At 38.8% G+C, this 21,339-nt stretch overlaps 1 protein-coding gene across 1 annotated transcript in view; it reads right to left on the bottom strand.

Annotated features, from left to right (window-relative positions):
- The window catches only part of DNAH3 (dynein axonemal heavy chain 3), a 191,099-nt gene that overhangs the window by 78,625 nt on the left and 91,135 nt on the right, over positions 1-21,339 (bottom strand). Inside the window, exons 33-40 of the mRNA XM_024744485.1 lie at positions 19,446-19,665; positions 18,722-18,856; positions 15,760-15,871; positions 13,908-14,149; positions 10,744-10,844; positions 9,000-9,105; positions 6,432-6,561; positions 1,374-1,619 (exon numbers count right to left, since the gene is read on the bottom strand). Of these exons, the coding sequence (XP_024600253.1) occupies positions 1,374-1,619; positions 6,432-6,561; positions 9,000-9,105; positions 10,744-10,844; positions 13,908-14,149; positions 15,760-15,871; positions 18,722-18,856; positions 19,446-19,665 (1,292 nt within the window). The remainder of the gene's footprint in view (positions 1-1,373; positions 1,620-6,431; positions 6,562-8,999; positions 9,106-10,743; positions 10,845-13,907; positions 14,150-15,759; positions 15,872-18,721; positions 18,857-19,445; positions 19,666-21,339) is intronic.

Raw genomic sequence — 21,339 nt, 5'->3', positions numbered from 1 at the left:
CGGTTCACCAAAAAAAAAAAAAAAAATAGAATGGATGTACTACCATCTAACAAGGGGATTGGTACAAGGCCTCCATGCAGTTCATTTGACAGATAACCATGTATCACATATTTGAAGTGTGCCAGGTGTGCTGGGGAAAGTGTGTGTTTAGGGGGACAACGGCAACTACTTGCTCATTCATTTTTTTTATTATTATGTAAAGTTTCAAACATAAACAAACACTGAAAACCTTGTACAGTGAACATTTGTATAACCATCTCCTAGATTTTACCATTAGTTTTTCACTTGTTTTATCACATACCTGTTCATCCCTCTATCCATCAATTAAGGCATCTTATTTTTTGACACATTTCAAAGAAAATATATACACTTCCTCATAAATACTTTGGCATGTATCTCATTAACTGTTCAATATTTATGTTTTTTCATTTGCTAAAAAATTTGCATACAATGAAATGCACAAGTCTTGTGTTCATTCACTGAGTTTTGAGAATTGCATGTATTTGTGTAACCCAAATCTCTCTCAACATATACAACATTACCATCACCCCAGGGAGTTCCCTCATGGGCCCATCATATGCTTTTTCATAATTAAAAAAATGTAAAACTATTTGTAATGTATATATAGTATGATCCCATTTTTGCTATAGAAATACAGAAAAAAACTGGAAGGAAAAATATAAAAAGTGATTATTTCTGGATAGCGGGATTACCATTGATATTTATTTTCTTCTATTCCTTTCTCTGTATTTTCTAAATTTGATGTAATGTATTACTTGGGTGGTAAGAAAAAAAAGCATGTATTACTTGGGTGGTAAGAAAAAAAAGCTACTTAAAAGAAAACAAACATCTTTCAATCTTTTTATGAATGATGTCACACATATAAGAATATTAATACATCGTTAAAGTAATCATTCTGAAGATAATGTATGCAGCAAAATTATAAATATTTTAATATAATATTAGATTACAATGAAAAAATTAAAGGAAATGTTAATACCATAATCACCATGATATGACGTGTATACACATAGAACAGGACTAGAAGGGCGTAAGAAAAAAAGTGGCTATATTTCTCATGCTGTTCCCGGGGGCCTGTTAGAGTGATGAGATTATGGGTAATTAAAAAAAAAGTTATATCGACTTTTTCTAAATTAAAAATTAGTAGTTAAAATAACCCATAAAACCCTGACTTCAGGGTCACCCATCTCTACATACATGGGCCAGCTCTGAAGAAGTGAACCCTCTCAGGCAAGCTACAAAATCTTTCCTGACTTTTGTAAAGGCCTCACGTGGGCCACACATTTTGGTTGGTTTTGGAACATATGCTCCAAACCACTACAGTAAGAAAAAACAAATAGGTACTAAGTTACCTCTTTCTGGAAAGATGTTGTTTTTGGTGAGTTTGACACTTTTGGGTCTTGGGTTGTTATTATCCATACCCATGATGAGGTTGCGGAAAAACAGATCAAATTTCTTTCTGCTGTCTGCGTTGATGGTGCCGGCCACGGTCCACACCAAGGCAAAAAGGAAGAGACCTTGCAGCCAGAGGAAGATCTGTTGGCTTGTCAGGCTTTCAAATAATTCACTTTCCTTCTCTTCTATTTCCCTGATTTCATCTAAAAGCAAGAAAAGGAATCTCAGGAAAAGCTGCAGAGTGCAATAGATATGAATTGGGCAGTTTTGTCTGTGAGGGGCCTGGGAAGAGGACTGATACTGGTTGAACGGCATCACCTGCCAGATCCTTTATCCACATACATTAAAAAAAATTTTTTTTATTGTGGTAAGATATGCATAACATACAAATTACCATCTTAACCATTTTGAAGTTCAGTGGTATTAAATACATTCATGTTGTTGTACAACCATCACCACTATTCATATCCAGCACTATTTTCACCTTGCAAAGCTGAAACTAATTCATTACCCTCTCCCCAACGGCCTGGCAAACAGCATTCTACTTTCTGTCTTTATAAATTTGACTAACCTAGATATGTCTTAGAGGTGAAATCATACAGTCTTTTCTGACTGGCTTATTTCTCTTAGCATAATGTCCTCAAGGTTCATCCATGTTGCAGCATGTATCAGAATTTCTTTCTTTTTTTTATGTTGGCCGCACCATGCGGCTTGTGGAATCTCTGTTCCTCAACCAGGGATTGAACCCAGGCCACAGCAGTGAAAGCACCAAACACTAACCACTAGACCACTAGGGAACTCCCCAGAATTTCCTTCCTTTTTTAAGGCTGAATAATATTTCACCATATGTATATACTTGATCTATTTATCCATTCATTGGTTGATGGACACTTGGGTTGCTTCCACCTTTGGCTACTGTGAATAATGCTGCTATGAACATGGGTGTACAAATATCTGTTTATGTCCCTACTTTCAATTCCTTTGTATATATACCAGAAGCAGAAGTGCTAAGTCATCTGGTAATTCTATTTTTAATTCTGAGGATCTGACAAACTATTTTCCACAGCAACTGTACCATTTTACATTTCCATCAACAGTGCACAAGGGTTCCAATTTCTCTACATCCTCATCAACACTTGTTCTTTTGGTTGTGGATGCTGTTGTTCTTGTTGTCAGTGCTTGCAGATGACATGATACTATATATAGAAAATCCTAAAGGCATCACCAAAAAACTACTGCAGTTCACCAGTAAATTCAGTAAAACTGCAGGATTCAAAATTAATAAAATATGCAGAAGTTGGTTGCACTTCTATACACTGAAAACAAACTATTATAAAGAGAAATTAAGGAAAGAATCCCATTTAACATTGCATCAAAAAGAATAAAATATCTAGGAATAAATCTAAATAAGGAAGTAAGAGACCTATATTCAGAAAACTACGAGACACTGATGAAAAACTGAAAACGACACAAACAGATGGAAAGATATATTGTGTTCATGGATTGGAAGAATTAATATTGTTAAAATGACCATGCTACCCAAGGTAAGCTACAGATTCAATGCAATCCTCATCAAAATATCAAAGGCATTTTTCACAGAACTAGAACAAATAATTCTAAAAGTTGTATGTAAACACATAAGACCCCCTAATAGCCAAAGCAATCTTAAGAAAGAAGAACAGAGCTGGAGGCATCATGCTCCCAGACTTCAGACTATACTACAAAGCTACAGTAATCAAGACAGTATGGTGCTGGTACAAAAGCAGAAATATAGATCAATGGAACAGAATAGGGAGCCCAGAAATAAACCCATACACTTATGGTCAATTAATCTATGACAAAGGAGGCAAGAATATATAATGGAGAAAGGACAGTCTCTTCAGTAAGTGGTGCTGGGACAATAGGACGGCTATATGTAAAAGAATAAAATCAGAACATTTTCTCACACCATACGCAAAAAATAAACTCAAAATGGATTAAAGACCTAAATGTAAGACCATAAACCATAAAACTCCTAGAAGAAAACATAGGCAGAACACTCTGACATAAATCGTAGCAATATTTTTCTGATTTGTCTCCTAAGGCAAAGGAAACAAAATCAAAACTAAACAAGTGGGGCCTGATTAAACTTAAAAGCTTTTGTATATCAAAGGAAACCATGGACAAAATGATAGGACAACCTACTGAATCAGAGAAAATATTTGCAAATGATATGACTGATAAGGGGTTAATATCTAAAATACAAAAGCAGGTTATATAAATCAACAACCAAAAAACAAACAACCTGATTAAAAATGGGCAGAAGATCTGAATAGACATTTTTCCAAAGAAGAGATACAGATGGCCAACAGGCACATGAAAAGATGTTCAACATCTTTTTTTTTTTTTTTTTGCGGTACGTGGGCCTCTCACTGTTGTGGCCTCTCCCGTTGCAGAGCACAGGCTCCGGACGTGCAGGCTCAGCGGCCATGGCTTACGGGCCCAGCTGCTCCATGGCATGTGGGATCTTCCCGGACCGGGGCACGAACCCGTGTCCCCTGCATCGGCAGGCAGACTCTCAACCACTGCGCCACCAAGGAAGCCCTGTTCAACATCTTTAATCATCAGAGAAATGCAAATGAAAACCATAATGAGGTATCACCTCACACCTGTCAGAATAGTTATCATCAAAAAGACCACAAATATCTAATGTTGGTGAGGATGTGGAGAAAAAGCAACCCTCGTACACTGTTGGCAGGTATGTATATCGGTGCAGCCACTGTGGAAAACAGTATGGAGGTTCCTCAGAAAACTAAAAATAGAGTTGTCATATGATCCAGCAATCCCACTCCTGGGCACATATCTGAAAAAAACAAAAACACTAATTCAAAAAGATACATGCACCCAATGTTCATAGCAGCATTATTTACAATAGCCAAGATATGGAAGCAACTTAAGTGTCCATCCACAGATGAATCATTAAAGAAGATGGACTACTCAGCCATAAAAATGAATGAAATTTTGCCATTTGCAAGAACATGGATGGGCTTGGAGGTTATTATGCTTAGTAAAATAAGTCAGACAGAAAAAGACAAATATTGCATGTTATCACTTATACGTGGAATCTAAAAATTACAACACACTAGTGGATATAACAAAAAAGAAATGGACTTATAGATATAGAAAACAAACTAGTAGTTACCAGCGGGAAGAGGGACAGGGGAGGGGCAAGACATTGTTTGGTGATTAAGAAGTACCAACTACTATGTATGTAACAAATAAGTTACAAGGATATATTGTACAACACAGGGAATATAGCCAGTATTTTATAATAACTTTAATGGAATATAATCTTTAAAAATTGTGAATCACTGCGTTTTACACCTGAAACATATAATATTGTAAATCAAATATACCTAAATTTTTAAATAAGCACAATCTCAATCTAATTATGAGAAAATATGAGGCAAACTTAAATTGAGAAGCATCCTATAACATAACTGGCCAGTCTTCATCATGTAAAAGGTTATGAAATATAAGGAAAGACTGAAGAACTGTCATAGCTTGTAGGCGACCAAAGAGATAACAACAATTAAGCACAATGTGGCATCTTGAATTGGATCCTGGATCAGAAGAAGAACATTTGTGGAAAAATGTGAAATTCAAATAAAGTGTAGTTAACAGTATAGTATCAATGTTAACTTCCTTATTATGATAATTGTACCTTCATTATATAAGATGTTAACATTAAAGAAATCTCGGTAAAGGGTATATGTGACTACATTCTTCTAGCAATTTTTCTTTAAGTCTAAAATTATTTCAAAATAAAAGGCTAAAAATGTATTCCTTGTTCCTTATCTCAAGTCCTTGTTAATCACAGCTACCATGTTCTTGCATTTTAACACTGACAGAGTAAAAAGTTATAGCCCCAAAATCAAATATGTGTGCATTCAAACCCAGTCCCCCATTTTTAGTAGTTGTGTGTATTTGAGCAGTCCTGAGACGATTCATAGCTATAGATTCAGGAAGGCAAGAGATGAGGTTACTCAGGACTGTGGACAATAAGTTCACTTCTCATGCTGGTGCTTTCTTTCCTGGAGGAGATACTACACAAGGATAGTGAAAGGAGCTTGGGAAAGTATGTAAAATTTACAAATAAAAATACAAACATATGATATTGTATGAATTAGTGTGCTTCTAAAAATATTGCCTGTAATTTTAATTTTAGAAAATCAAATAATATTTAGCTAGAGAAAGTCTCCACTCAAGTTTCCCATGTTACTTTTTTTTTTAATCTACATCTATAATGCCTTTGGAAGAAATGGGCTGAGAAAATATGTTCATGTAGCAGAAGCTGTAAGAAGATTCACCTTCAGTTTGAATTATGTATTATCTTGAGAAAGAAATGGCATCCAATAAAAGTTCTCAAAATTAACACATCTTCTGTCATTTCCAATAGAATCCTGTAAAATTTGATTTATGTGAAATGGTTATAGAGAACTTCTCCAAGACATTTAAACCAATGGTTCTCCATGTCCTGGAGAAGTTCCCTAGTTCTGGAGACTAATGTGATCAGTTTTTTTATAGTGTATCTATGTGTTTTATGAATTCAGATTTTTGTAATATAAGTTTTCTTAAAATGGAAAAACTTCCTATCTTATTCTTTTCAGATTCTTTTTTTTTCCTGATATATATTTACATATGTCATCTAAATTCATTTTCCTCCAGGATATCCCTCCCTGTTAGGTAAAGAGGAACAGGAATTATTATCCCCATTGTGTGGATGAGGAATCTAATACTGAGGAAGAATGGGCTAATTTGCACAAGAATACCCAGGAAGTCAATGTAAGATCAAGCCAAACTATATGGACTCTTTCCACCAAACTCTATTATCTACACTCAAAAGACTTGCTGGCTCTAGACCAAAATGCTGGTCTCATTGTAACTCATGGAGGAATAATAGGGGTGGGAGCAGAAGAAATGGCCAAGGCACACCATACGCTCATTTGGCTTAAGAACTGTAGGGTAGTACTTACCTAGCAGAGAGGAGTACAGTCTCATCATTGAGAAGGCAAGGTGGATGGGAGACGTTTGGACCACAAATTTACACTGAAGGTGAATAAATTCCAGGCAGGGCTGGATAAGCCACATGAACATGTCATCGACCTAAGAGTAGAAAGTGAGATTTGACATTATTAAAAAGTGTGTTTAAGACCAAGAGCTTGGTACACCTCAAGGAGGCTGGAAATGTTGGTAAGACTGCTGATTACTTTTGAGTCTAGGTGTACTGAGGAAAGTCCACAGGCACCAAGACAGATGCGCCCAGCTTACTATTTAATGGACTGTGCAGCCCACTGGCCATTCCCCACCCCTCCCATTCCACTAAGCTGAAGCTTGGAGCCACTGTGGGTCAGCTACGGGATGCATGAAATAGTTTTAGGTCCCAGCCACAGTATCTGCCTTTGTTTCTATAAAAAAAAATGTTAGGAATTCTAAACCACTGATTTGCAAATGACTGACTGGCATTTATAAGGCAGGTCTCCTGTAGAAAGTGGCCACAGGGAATTTCAGGCTCATTTTCCCCGTATGTATGTATGTACATACTTATTGGTGGGTATGTTAATTGTTGTCTCCTGGCTCTGCTCCCCACCCAATTTAAAACAGATAACTAATGAGAACCTACTGCATAGCACAGGGAGCTCTACTCAGCAGTCTGTGGTGACATAAATGGGAAGGAAATCCAAAAAAGATGGCATATACGTATATGTATGGATGATTCACTTTGCTCTACAGCAGAAACTGACACAGCAGTGTAGAGCAACTATACTCTAATAAAAAATATATTAAAAAATTACTTGCCTCACTTTCTCCTCTTACTGTTTTTTTCACTTTTGTTATACTTTGTGACTTTCACTGTAAATTACCTTAAGTTATTTTTTTGTAAGTAGGTAGGTCATCACTAACTAAATATACAGATACTGACTATATACAGATATGTGTGCATATATGAATGTTTAGATGTCTTTACATGTATATATGACTATACATGAGTACATAGATATGTGGTTTTCAGTCAGTAAAATTTATTGTGCATCTACTAAATGCAGTGTGGTAGGTGCTAAGGATAAATGATGAACAAGATAGACAAGGGCCCTGTCCTCACGGTTTACAGTCTGAGGGGAAGGGAAGACAAACAAAAAATAAATAAACAAGCAAGGAGGGGCTTCCCTGGTGGCACAATGGTTGAGAGTCTGCCTGCCGATGCAGGGGACACGGGTTCGTGCCCCGGTCTGGGAAGATCCCACATGCCGCGGAGCGGCTGAACCTGCGCATCCGGAGCCTGTGCTCCGCAACAGTGAGAGGCCCGCGTACCGCAAAAAAAAAAAAAAACAAGCAAGGAAATGAACTAAGTATTTACAAATCATGAATGTACTAGCAGGAAACAAATAAAGGTATTACAATGGGAAATAACAGGAAGTTTTTAATAGGGTGGTCAGGGAAGACTTCTTGGAGAAGGAGGCCTTTATGCTGACACCTGGATGACAAAAGTGAATCATCCCTTATGAGAATGAACGGGGCAAGATTTCCAGAAAGAGGAATAAAAAATGCAAAAGCTTTGAGGTAGTAAAACCTGGGGTTTTCTAGGAATGGAAACAAGACCCAAGGGCTGGAAGTTAATGAGCTGAGGCTGAGAAGAGGGTAGGTGAGGTTGGAGAGGCAGGCTGGGTGGGATCACAGTCTCAGAGGCCCGATAAGAAGTTAGACTGTACTAAGGATACTGGGAAGTTTCTGAAGGCTTCCTGTGCATGTGTAGATTGGTTTCTCACTGTGCATGTGGATATGTGTCCATGTAAATAAACATGCTATATATATATATTGTACATGTATGTAAATGTGACAGGAGAAGGGCTGTCCTACACAGTTCCCCAGACTGTTTCCACAGTGGGAAGAGAATCCACCTCGGATCTTTCTTGGCTTCTTCAGTGGGAAACTTTCCTAGGGAATCAGAAACACCATAAAAACTGGTTCTCCCTTCCTACTTCCCTTGTCTGAGTGTGTGCTAATGTAACCTGAACATTCACATCTCTTTTAGGAAGGGAAGAAGAAAATGGACACTCTTAGTAGCTGCACTAAGAGAATTTCTAACTGGTTCTGGCTCCCTAAATATAGAAGGTATGGAGTCTAGGTTACAGGGACAGGAAGTGGCAGTGAAGAGAGGAACACAGGTCTTCCTAACCTGGTCCATCTTTAGAGCAACTTCCAGAGGCATTTCTCCTAGTAGGCAATGGGGAAAGGGGTGACATTCTAGTCATCAAATAGAACGTTTCTCAAGCACCAGAATTCTCCACTGGGGAGCCAAGAAGTAATGGAGAAGGTGGAAGAGAAAGGAGAAATTGACTGCATTACCCCATCCCCACCACATGGAGTGAAAGTCAGAAAAATGGCAGGTAGCCAGGAAGCAAGATAATTAGGGACAGTCAGGGAATTTCCTGCTCCTTCTTGCCTTCTGTAATTATGAGTGTGAAAATGATCCTAGAAGACCTTTGAGATGAGAGGTAGGGAGACAGGGAGGGACAGGAAGGAAAGGGACCAGAGGATCTCACCAATTCCTTGTGTTCCTCGGTGAGACTGGAAGGCAGGGTGTCCATGTATGAATCCTTCAGGGGCTTCCAACCTAGCTGATGGGGCTCCATGTAGATCATCCCACACCTGGCAAGCACAAACAGAGGACCAGCCTGGTCCACATCTGGCTCCCAAGCACGTAGGGGTGAAGTAAATGTAGGAGGTCATGGTGAGGTAAGAGGCTGGAGCTTGGGTCGGGGCACAGACCCTCACCAGCTCCAAGCCAAAGGAAAGATGCACAGATTTTGCCAGGAAAGGGTGGAGACCAGTGCTAAGAGTTGGGTCTTGAGAATCAGAGACCTGGATTCAAATCCCAGCCCCAGACCTTACTAATTGAGTGACCTTGGGCAAATTTCTTTACCGTCTCTGAACTTCTGTGTCCTTGTCTATAAATTGAGGAATATAAAAAATATGTAGCTCATAAGGTTGTTGTAATGGTTAAATGAAAGGCCTAGTACACAGAAACCTCTTAATCAATGAAAGCTACTATTATCATTACCATAATGTTAGTACATTACTATGCACTGACATGTAACATTTTATTTAGCACTTTTTTCCCCCATTCTGTTATATCTAGGCACTCCCTCCTTTGTTACTAACACTGGCTACCATTTATTGAACACCTACTGCGTGTCAGCCATTATGCTAAGTCTTAATGGCCTTCATCTCTAAATATTCCGCTTTATGGTATACATTTTAGACATGAGGAGACTGTAGCTCAGAGAGGCTACGTGACTCGGAAGAGGTCACACAGCTAGCAAGTGGTGTGGCCAGGGTGGGAGCCCAAGTTGGTCTAACTTGCCATATGCTCTTTCTCTTCCCTTATATTGCCTTTGGGAACGTGGGCTGATTTTATTTTATTTTATTTTTTATGGACTGAAGTTACACTATTGGATTAATTCTTATCCTTGGCACACTCATCATTAGCCCATGCATGGCCTTTCTCAGTTAATTGTTTTCAATAATGTACTAAGTGCCCATGAACCCAATACCCAGGCAGAAGCTAGGGTCTTGACAATAACCTTCATCTAACCATACAGTCTCCCTTATCCTATGCCCGTGGCTTTCCCCACCTGAGGTTAAACAGCATCTTGAATCTCATGCTCACCTATATATACACACATACATAAATATATATATATTTACTTGTTTTTAATAATTTAAAAGGGGACACTATGCTGTATGTAATATTACAGGCTTACTTTTATACATAATATTGTTAAGATTTTAGTTTTACTAAGATTTATCTTATATAGTTGCTTGTCAGTACAGTTCATTTATTTTGAATGACATACAAATACTACGATTTGTGATCTTATTACACTTTTTAATTCGCTCCTGTTAATGGGCATTTGGGTCGTTTCTAAGTGTTTGTTATTGTAAATTATGCTACTCTGAAAATTCTGGTACATGTCTCCTATTGTACATGGGCAAAAGTTTCCTTTGGGTATATGTCAATACTTACAAGCAGAATTGCTGGGTCATGAGGCATAAGAAAGATTAACTTTAGGAGATGATATCAATCTCTTTTCCAAAGTGATTGCCTGATTTTAGATTCCTACCAGCACTGTGGATTGAGGACTAACTTTACGACAAATCTGACAACAAGTAATGTAGGTGATCTGCTGGAGTTTAATCACATTTATGGATTTTTAGAGCTTTCCCTCCTGCGTAGGGTTAGTGAGGCCTCACATTCCCTCAGGGGGTCCCTGCAAGCTGACTGACCTGCTCACAGTGGCGGGGGAGGCCTGCTCCAGGTCAGCTGGCTCGAAGATCAGACTCATCTTGGAGCTCATCTGGATAATCTCTCCACTCATTAAACAAAGCTGAAAGTACAAAGCAGAGGGGTGGAGGGCAGCAAACGAATTAAATTCCATCTGCAAGTGAAAGGCATCAGTGGGGACAGAGATGGTTTGAATTCATTCAACAAATACTTCTTGAGCACCTATTCTGTGCCAGGCACTATGCTAGTTGTGCAGAATGAAACAGACAAAAATTCCTGTCCTCTTGAGGTTTGCATTCTGCTCGGAGGAGACAGACGATAAGCAAAATATATAGAATATACAGTGATGAAAGTGCTTTGGAGAAGAACAAAGTCGAAGAGGGGCTGGAGAATGCTGTGTGTGGTGAGCTGTAATATTAAATAGGGAGGTCAGAGAACCACTGACTTGCAGCCTTAGATGAAGAAACCAGAAATTATCAGACTACAGCAAGTTTCATGGTTCCTTCCTCAGTGGAAGGAATTTAATAGCATACCCCCATCCAGTTTTATTTGCTCAAGTTTCCCACAAAGACTCCTTTTGGAATCCCTCATGGACTGGCCCAGGGTTAGAATGACAAGAATATCTCCATATCCCTTCTTGGAATGGAAGGAAAGACCATTACAAGTCCTAGTGTTTAGCAGGCATAGCCCTGCAGAAAGTAGTGCAAATACACAGGACAGCCTCTGAGTATACACACCAAGTCCGTGGTGCTGCTTCTCATTTGCCAACATGGGTTAAAGTGAGATGTTTAAGTCATAAGATGGCCTGAGGCCTTGGTCTCTCAGGGGAAAAGAGGAAACTCCATTGTTCCCTGCTTCTCATCCTAAATTGTGGTTTTCAAAGTTTCTGATATATTACCTGACCCACATCACACACATCTGGAACAGGTCATTACGTGCAACCCTAGGAAGGTCACGGCTGTTATGGGACTAATACCATTAACAGTGTCATCTCTGAAAATCAAGAAAAGTGAAATAGACCCATACCTGTGACAGTAGTTTGATTTCATTCAGAGCTGTGAAGAGCCATCAGGAAATTCACTGATTATGACTCTTTATACTTCTGATCTCAAGACCAACCAATACATGTGTACAATTAGTTTATATAACATAGTCCATATCGTGTAATAAAACTTACTTCTTTTTTTATATGCTATATAATCAAAATTACGAACATGATATTATTAGTGTATGTATATAATTTGGATAATTAGGCCTTCCATTGTTGAGCATGACTCACTCTTAGTCTTGCAAAATTTAAATGCAGAAGGAAAATATATTTTGATTTGATAATGATGTATAGTCAGTGTAAGACCTATTCCTTGAAATGGTGATAAATTTATTTTATTTTATTTTAACAGTTATACAGCACTTGCTACATGCCAGGCAATATTATAATCAGTTTGCAAATATTAATTTATCTAATCTTCCTAACAACATTATGACATAGATACTGTTATTCTCATTTTACAGATGATGTAATTGAGGCATAGAGAGACTAAATAGCTTGCCTGAAGTTACATGACTGCTAAGTGGTTCAAGGACAGGATCTGAACCCAGGCTGTCTGGCTCCAGAGCCTAAGCTCTTTAGCCACTACATTTACTGTGGCAGAATGTATTTTCCAAAGACTGCTGCAACAATATCTCCTATTCCACGTACACTTTTGCAGTGTGACCTCGCCCACCTCCATCAAGAGGTAGAGTCTATTTCTCCACCCCCTTGAATCTGAGCAGGCTCTGTGACTTCTTTGATTAATAGAATTCAGAGAAAGTGATGCTGTACCAGTTCCAAGCATAACTCTTAATTTCCTGAAAACTTTCACTTCCTGCCTCTTGGAAATTAACCGTCATGTAAGAAGTGCCACTACTCCAAGACCACCAAATGATAAGCCCAAGCCATGTGGAGAGGCCTGGAGGATAAGATGCTCTTTGAGAGAAAGGCAGAGAGACAGAGACACAGAGACACAGAGAGAGTTACAGAGAGATAAACAAGACGAGGAAGAATGAGCCCCCAGACATTGAGTGAAGAATCTACCACGGATGTGGCTCCTCTAGCCCTAGCTGCCCCAGCTGACATCATGAGGATTAGCTGAACTCACCTGAGCCCTTCCAAAATTTATAATCCACAGTGTCATGAGCAAAGTTAGGCCACTAAGTATTAAGGTAGTTTGCAATACAGCAACAGATAACCAAAACACATCTCATATATTAGGCACTATGTATGGACTATCTTATTTCATTATCAACACCCTTATTTATTACTACCTCTTTACACATGAAGAAACTGGTTCAGAGAAGTTATGTGACTTGCCCAATATAATAGCTCAGTTGTAGAGCTAGTAGGCCAATTTGATGCCAGCACCAAGGCTTTTAACCACTATACAACAGTGTCTCTAAACACACATAACTTACCCACTACAAGTACAAACAAAAGCATAATTCATGAATTGATAACTGTTACTTTCTTGTGGGGCATTTATTCTTAGTGTAATAAATGTATATATTATATAGGTTTTTTTAAACGTTTTTATTGGAGTATAATTGCTTTACAATGGTGTGTTAGTTTCTGCTTTATAACAAAGTGAATCAGTTATACATATACATATATCCCCATATCTCTTCCCTCTTGCATCTCCCTCCTTCCCACCTTCCCTATCCCACCCTTCTAGGTGGTCACAAAGCACGGAGCCGATCTCCCTGTGCTATGTGACTGCTTCCCACTAGCTATCTATTTTACATTTGGTAGTGTATATATGTCCATATATACACTACCACTCTCTCACTTTGTCCCAGCTTACCCTTCCCCCTCCCCGTGTCCTCAAGTCCATTCTCTAATAGGTCTGCATCTTTATTCCCATCTTGCCCCTAGGTTCTTCATGACCTTTTTTTTTTTTTTTTTAGATTCCACATATATGTGTTAGCATACAGTATTTGTTTTTCTCTTTCAGACTTACTTCATTCTGTATGACAGACTCTAGGTCCATCCACCTCACTACAAATAACTCAATTTCGTTTCTTTTTATGGCTGAGTAATATTCCATTGTTATATTATATAGTTTTGATCAATCACTAACTTCAGTAAAAGAGTTTATTGCACACCCACGTAAAAGTGATATCAGACAGGTACCTTTTTATTGTCATCCAGAACAGTGTTCATATTTTCAATCCAAACAGCATCCACTGGCCCATCAAATATAATCCACTTGCGGTCATCAGACGAAGTAGATGCTTGCTCCCGGAAAGCATTGGCAAGGACACCATCTGTCCACTCATGGCTCACTTGGTCAAAGCACCCATACAGCTGCCCCATGGTGATAGCCTTGGGGTTAATGATCTTATACTCCACAGCAAATTCCTCCATCTGGTTGGCTGGGCAAGAAGGTCCAACACAAGTTACAAAAGTTCTGGTGACACCAGAACATTAGGACAAGAAATAATGCCATCTAAAAGACCAAACAACTTTTATCAATATGCCATCCAAGGATAGTCCTTAAAAATTTGTACTCAGTCTGTATAAAAACTGGGATAACTGGATAGGCAAAGCCTTCAAGTTGTTAGGTTATTATAGCTATTAGTTTCTCACCATATTGTTTTCTGAGGCTCATTTCAAACAAGTCAAATGTGCCAGTCAGATCTAAAGAAGTCTGCCTGGGCCTAAAAGAACTCAGGCAGTAAAGGAGAGAGATGCCATATAATCAGGTCTCTTTATGTACCTGGCTACCCTAGAACCTTAGCTTTGACTTGAGATGAGGAAACAGCTGACAGGTAAAAGATTCTGGAAAATGATGGTTACTTTCCTTTTGTCTATCTGAAGGGCTAGCTTAGCCCTGAAACCTCTTCTTTAGCTGCCCAATAAGTGTCCCCTGAGAAATGGAGCACCAGGACCCAACCAGAATACACAGGCTGATGGATGGCACATTGTATGTATTTAATAACAGAAAATAACCACACTTTTACATGATCCTTCAAAGTAAGGAAAAACTGGAGTGCCTGAGCCATAAACTAAATAAAGAATCATTTCTGCAGAATTCTGAGGCAAAGACAACGGGGTAACCTCCTTTCTCTTCATTTAGTTTCCTAAATTATATTCAATGCCAAAATTATTATTTAAGTTTGAAATGCCCAAGTTATTAAATAACAAGTTATTAAGGCCAAGTTGGTGCCCAAAACAAAAAACTCAAAAATTCCACAGTAACTCAGTCAGCAGTAACTCAATGTTATTAGAAAAAAATATTAAAATGAATCATACTGGAAGGGATCCTGTAAACACAGGCACAGCAAGGCACTGCTTTTCAAAACCACAGCCTTGTGTTTTATAAAAGAAAAAAACCTCAAAACTGTTTCTCTGGCAATAAACATGGCTTTTATTTGTTGAGCTAGGTTATTTACCTGCATAATCTCATTTAATTATCACAACAATCCCATTTTACAGCTGGGAAAACAGAAGCAAAGAGAGTTTTAGTCATTTGCCCAAGGTCTGGGTTTCATTCAAGAGTCTGAGGTCTTATCTTTTACATTAAATTGAAGGAAGGAAAAAAGGAAAGGAGGGAGGGAAGGAGGGAGGCAGTGTGGATGGGAGGGCGGGAGAATGGGAGGGAGAAAAAAAGGAAAGGAGAGGGAGAGAAGGGATGGAAAGAAAAAAAAGGAAAAGAAAAGAAACCATGCAATGATCTGCTTTTAGAACAGTTTTGTTTAGGCAAGTGGCAGGAGTTTCCCTCTCATCGGGAAAACTTTGGAGAAGCCACTGTTCAGCATTTGAGAAAATTCCTCCAGCTTTAGTGATGCACATAAAATCCCCTGTTAGAAGCTCTCTCCCTCTTTATTCTCTGCCTGCAGACCTCTGTGTGCCATGTTCTATTCCTGGCTCTAATGTCACAAATCAGGGATGGTAAAGTTAACAGCCTGGCATCATCTCTATGGGGCCAGTCAACTGAGTGGGGATTCCTGTCCTCCCTGGAAGCCAGGGATACGAGTTTTACCTTCGTGTAAATCACCCAGAGCTGCAGCCAACACTTTATAAGCACAGGTCTTGCCACCCATGGGGTCTCCGACAATCATATAGCCATGTCTTACCAGCATCATCTCGTAGATCTGGGAGGAGACATCATATAAGAAGTTAATCATTGCAGACCTCCCAGAACTGCAATTAGTCAGATGTCTACAAGGAACAAGGACTGCAGTCCTTTATTTGTCATCTATTGTTTAAATATCTTTTGGATGAATAACTATATGTGTGCATCTCAGATTATTTAAGGGATGGGAAATACTATTTGCTCTGCACCTATCTATGTGCTAAGCAGCAGTGACTTACCTAAGTTATTTCATTTAATCCACTCAGGTATCATTAACTACTTTTAAATGGTGGGAACACTGAGCCCAAGAGAGGCTAACTAACTTGCCCAAGCTCATCAGTGGTGGAACCTGGGACTTGACCACAGGGCTCTCTGACTTCAATGCCACTAATCTTTTCATTGCACCATTTCCACTTGCTTTTAAAGAGGAAAAGGAAACAATGGTCATTTTAGCCAACTGCATTTCTATTGGAAATTTCCTTTCTCAAGGCCTAAATGCTATTCTGACTTGATTGGAACTCTCAATAGATTAAAATGTATTTTCTGAGCCAGGGGCGATGCTGTAAAATATAAAATGAACTTCCATGTAATTTTAGCCCCTACCCTTGAGAATCAACAGCTAAGTGGAAGCTCATTTTTTGAATTTTCTAATTGTTTTGTCTGTGACAAGCGGTCCATGACAGTTGAAATGCAAATGGTTTGGTCATTTATATTAATGTGAAATGTTTTCTCTCTCCTTTTAAACTGTGAGTCTCTCAGCAAAAGGGAATATGTGAAGCTTTTTATTTTAAGGATTGTTTGCATTATTTTTCACCTTGGAAGAGAGTTATACAGAGGGTGTAAATTAGGACAATGGGGGTGGTACAGGTACTGACAAAAGTGAGCCACCAAATATTTGTTAAACACCTATTATGTGCCAGATACTGTTCTAAGTTCTACAGACAGAGAGGACAAAACAACAAAATCCCCAACCATCGAGTAAGGTTTACATTCAAGTAGACTGCAAAGACATTTCAGATTGAATAAAGATAAATGGAGTTGACTGTGCATTAGAAAAAAGAGAGAAAGGCACTTATGATTCAATAGCCTCTCACCTTCCCCCTCACATAACTTTAAATGGATTGTCAAGGTATCAATATACAAAAGGGAAGGTAGCTCCATATATTTTGCTTTGGAAAATTGGTACTAAACTATATAAAAGTTCATCTGTAGGTCTGTAAATTACTTTGGAATACATAAAAAAGTAAGATAAGTTGATGGATGGATGGATGGATAGGTAAATGATAAAGCAAGTATTATAAAATGTTAATTATAAAATCTAGGTGGGGGGTACATGGGTATTATCTGTAAAATTCTTTCAATTTTCCTGCATGTTTAAATTTTTTATTATAAAATTTTGGAAATAAAAGCTCATGCCTAGTTTAAAAAAGTCCATCTATGAAATCCCAACGAATAGATTGGGATTCAATATTGAGTTAAAATGAATTGTGTCAAGACTAGCACATTTGATGAACAGTTGGGAAAAAATTTTTATTCCTAAAAATTTTTATTCTGATCTCAGAATCTGGAGACCTGGGTCCTACCTTGACCTTTAATTCTAAATAACAATATGATTTTGGGAAATGATGATATTTCTGATGTTCGTGGAGATGGTGAGGTTGATTTTGATATGGTAATCAGGCACTATATCTAGCACTTTATGTACTTCTTGTCTCAAAATTACTCTGTGGGGAAGGTTTTACTCCCTCCATTTTACAGTTGAAGAAACTAGGGCTCAGAATGGTGAAAGAACTTGCCTAAAATCTCACAGCAAAAAACTGATGGGGGTGAGATTTGAAACTAGGTTTATATGAATCCAAATCTGTTCCCTCTCTGGATGCCAGTGTTCTTAAGGAGCCAGGAGCAGATGGCATTTAAGGTCCCTTGTAGTTCTGTCCTGTGATTCTGTAGAAAAAGTGCATTTGGGGCTTATTTTATTCAACTTATGACTTTAAGTCAGTTTTACATAGAAAGTGATCCTAGGGAAGGATCCCTGAAATTAGTGTGAAGTTTCACTAAGGTTCTCCAGGGTCAAGACTGTAGAAACATTTCTTTCACCTATTGGTAACAGCACCCTGATTTTCCCTGAGGAACCACCAGTTCATGGTCCAGTCCACACGACTTGGGTGGCTCTGACTCCACCTCCACTTCTGGCAGAGGTGGGGCGGTTATAGTCTACTTCTTATCTCTGTAATTGGTTCAGGGATGGTCACGTGACTTTATGAGCACCATTCAAAGCTAATCCTGAGACTTTTGCTGAGGACACTCCAAGAATGATGCTCTTTTTCCTTCTGGGCTTGAACATGGGACAATCTAAGTGTGAGGCTACTGGGGGCCCAACTGAAAATGAATTTTTCATGCAGAGAGAGGCAGAATCCAGAAATGAGGACAGGCAGGTTCCTAATGACATTATCTAAAAACCTGTATCCCCCTATGCCTGAAACCAACATATTTCTGTACTTTCCAAGTTAGGTAAGTGAGTAAATTCCCTTTTGTTGACTAAGACAGTTTGAATTGGATTTCTGTCACTGGGAACCAAAAAAGTTGGTTTTTGACTAATTCAAAGCCCAATGCCCTGAAAGGTTCTGTTTCATCCCCAAATGATGAAAAAGAAACCCCAGGGAAGATGGTCATAGGAAAAATATTGGATTTTAAAAGTCAGCTCCCGGAAATGAAAACTGAAGGCACAACAGATTGTTGAGTGTCTTCATCTCTAATCAGGCATCTCCAATTGCTGTCAGTTCAGTTCCAATCTACCATAGTTCTTTCTAATTCCTGACCTCAGCAAACAGTAAACAGGTACATTCCCACATGGGTACAAGGAATCAACCTGGATAATTTTTCCAATAAACCAAGGTACTGGCTGGAGTTTCATCTTTTTGATGTTCTCATTCAGCACTTCCATAAAAACTTCGTAGTCTGGCTTTGGAAGAACAACTCCAGGAAACAAATCTGATATAATTCCCTGTTAACAAAAATTCAAGATGTGAAAAAGATGAATTATCAGATACATAACCTCAACATTTTTCTAAAATGAGATCTACAGGTAGCAGGAATCCTTGGAAAATTCCAAACCTCATTTTTCCTGTACCGAAACTTATCTACAATTACAAATTCTAACAATATCTGTTAAACATGATTTTCCTTCCCCAGAATTTTAAAAGTCAGCAAATATTTAATAAGTCTGTGCTGTCTTTCAGTCATTATACTAGCAATGAACAAGACAGTCAAGATTTCTGTCTTAAAGAGCTTACAGCCTAGTTAGGAAGATAGGCATTAAAATAATTCCAAAAGAAAACTAATTACATTTGATATAAACAATTACTCACACTCAACAGCAAATATCCTAGCAGTGAAACTATTTTTATTAAAGTCAGGAATTAGGGATATTGCTATTACCATTATTATTTAACATTTGGGGGAGGGTATCTGGCAATAGGTATGCTGGCTAGAGAATGGAGGGGGTGTCAGGAGATGGAAGAGGTGCCGAAAAAATTTTTCATCTTTGGATGTCGAGTCTCAGTGCTTAGCCAAGGTCCCAAACCACTACATACCTGAAATAGAGGGACATCTTGAGCCAAGAACTTGGCCAGGTTGACATCAAGCAAGGCCCGGAGCAGCAGGACACTCTCATTCTCCTCTGGATACTTCAGCTTCAGGTTGCCAGCGGCAGTGAGCACAGACTTGACAGCACGCATGCCATAGTCATAGTGATGCTGGGAGGAAAGTTGCTCTGAACACAGGCGGTAGGTTGCAACAATCTTCTGGGCAAGACTGGGAGAGCAAAGACATGTCTGCAGACCCTCTAGAGAGGACCATGTCCTGCTCAGCAGACATTCCCAACATGCTTGTGCCCTGTCCCTTCAGAAGCCAGGCCTGCCCACGAACGTGATGGAGAAACCCTATCATCTGAAGGCCTCTTCACAGAGTTACCATAATGAGCTAAGCAAGCACTGTAACTTCCTTTCAAAGGCAGGATGAAAACCAGCAAAGCACATACATATGTATAACATATACTGTACGAGAAGCTATATGTGTCTATACTTTTATCTGTATATATGAATGTATGTGTACGCCACACACACACACACACACACACACACACCACACACGGGAAGATTACATCAAACGATTAACAATGTTAATGCCTAAAGCATAGGACTAAGGGTCACAAAGGGGACACTCATTTTTGCATTTCTGTAACATTACAGTTTTTTTCAATATCCATGGTTTACTTTTTTAATTTAAGAAAACCAATTCAAAATTTAACATACTCAGCACACAATACACGTATGCTCATGTGCACTGCCATATCTTATTTTTCCTGGGCACACGGGGGGGGACCACATTTCCTAGCCTCCCACACAGGTACGGGTGGCCGCATCACTGAGTCCTAGCCAGTGGCATATGAATGAAAGGGAAGTGTGCCACTTTGAGGGCTGGTCCATAAAAACCTCCTCCATAAGATCCTCTATGCTCATGTGTTGTAGCTGTGAGATATAAGTAACCTGGGTCCCTGGGGAAGAACTCCTCTGATCACAAACACCCATTTTAGATTTCTAGGGAGTGAAAAATAAACTTTTGCTATGCTAACCCATTGGAATTTGGAGGTCAGGTTTACCCTAACTAATGTACTTATGTACATTCCCCTTGCAGGGCTGCTCTCTAACAAGACTGATTTACTTTAAAAGCAAAGACTGTGTTGCTCATCAGCACCTAGCACAGGGCTGGGCCTAAGGTAGGTGGTTTGCCAATTGAATAAATAAATGAATTGAACAGGCAAATCAATGTAACCCAGGTCTCCTATAGAAAAAATAAACCTCTTATGACTGAGGCAGCCTCTTAGCCTAGGAAGGATGGCACATTCTGTTGAGAATATCTGCAGCCCCTTGCATTAACAGCAAGGACCTCCAGGCCACAAAGACACTGTGGGCCTTGTGGAGATAACGGCAGTAACAAAAAATCAATTGATTATGGGCAAGACAATGTAAAAAGACAAATGTAAAATTTGAAATAGATCAATAAAAGGCATTTTACAATAAATATTCACAACTCTGGGTGCATGTGATAAAGACACTGATGCTTGTGTATGTCTCCGTCTTAGAAAACTGGGTAATACTTGAATGAGAGATAACCAAGTTGATTTGAGTAAATAAATATTATATTGATAACAATGTTAATTCTAAATTATATTAATTTTTCCTCTTCAATCTTGGAATAACTTGTTTTTCAGTCTCGCCTTAAGTTATTTAGGAGTGTGTGTGTGTGTGTGTGTGTGTGTGTGTGTGTGTGTGTGTGTTAGAGTGAAGGGTAGAGAATAGATGAGCGATTCTTCCTTAGAAGAAGTCCAGGTATATACAAATAGAGTGGAGGCCCTTTCTTGGTAATCTGAGCCATTTCCTAGTCAGGGATGGGGTCAGGACCAAGACCAGGGCTATGTGCTTTCAG

The sequence above is a fragment of the Neophocaena asiaeorientalis genome, unplaced genomic scaffold (assembly GCF_003031525.2).
Source record: "Neophocaena asiaeorientalis asiaeorientalis breed wild unplaced genomic scaffold, Neophocaena_asiaeorientalis_V1.1 scaffold91, whole genome shotgun sequence".
Classification (NCBI taxonomy): Eukaryota; Metazoa; Chordata; class Mammalia; order Artiodactyla; family Phocoenidae; genus Neophocaena; species Neophocaena asiaeorientalis.
This window is presented reverse-complemented; position numbering and strand designations above follow the sequence as displayed.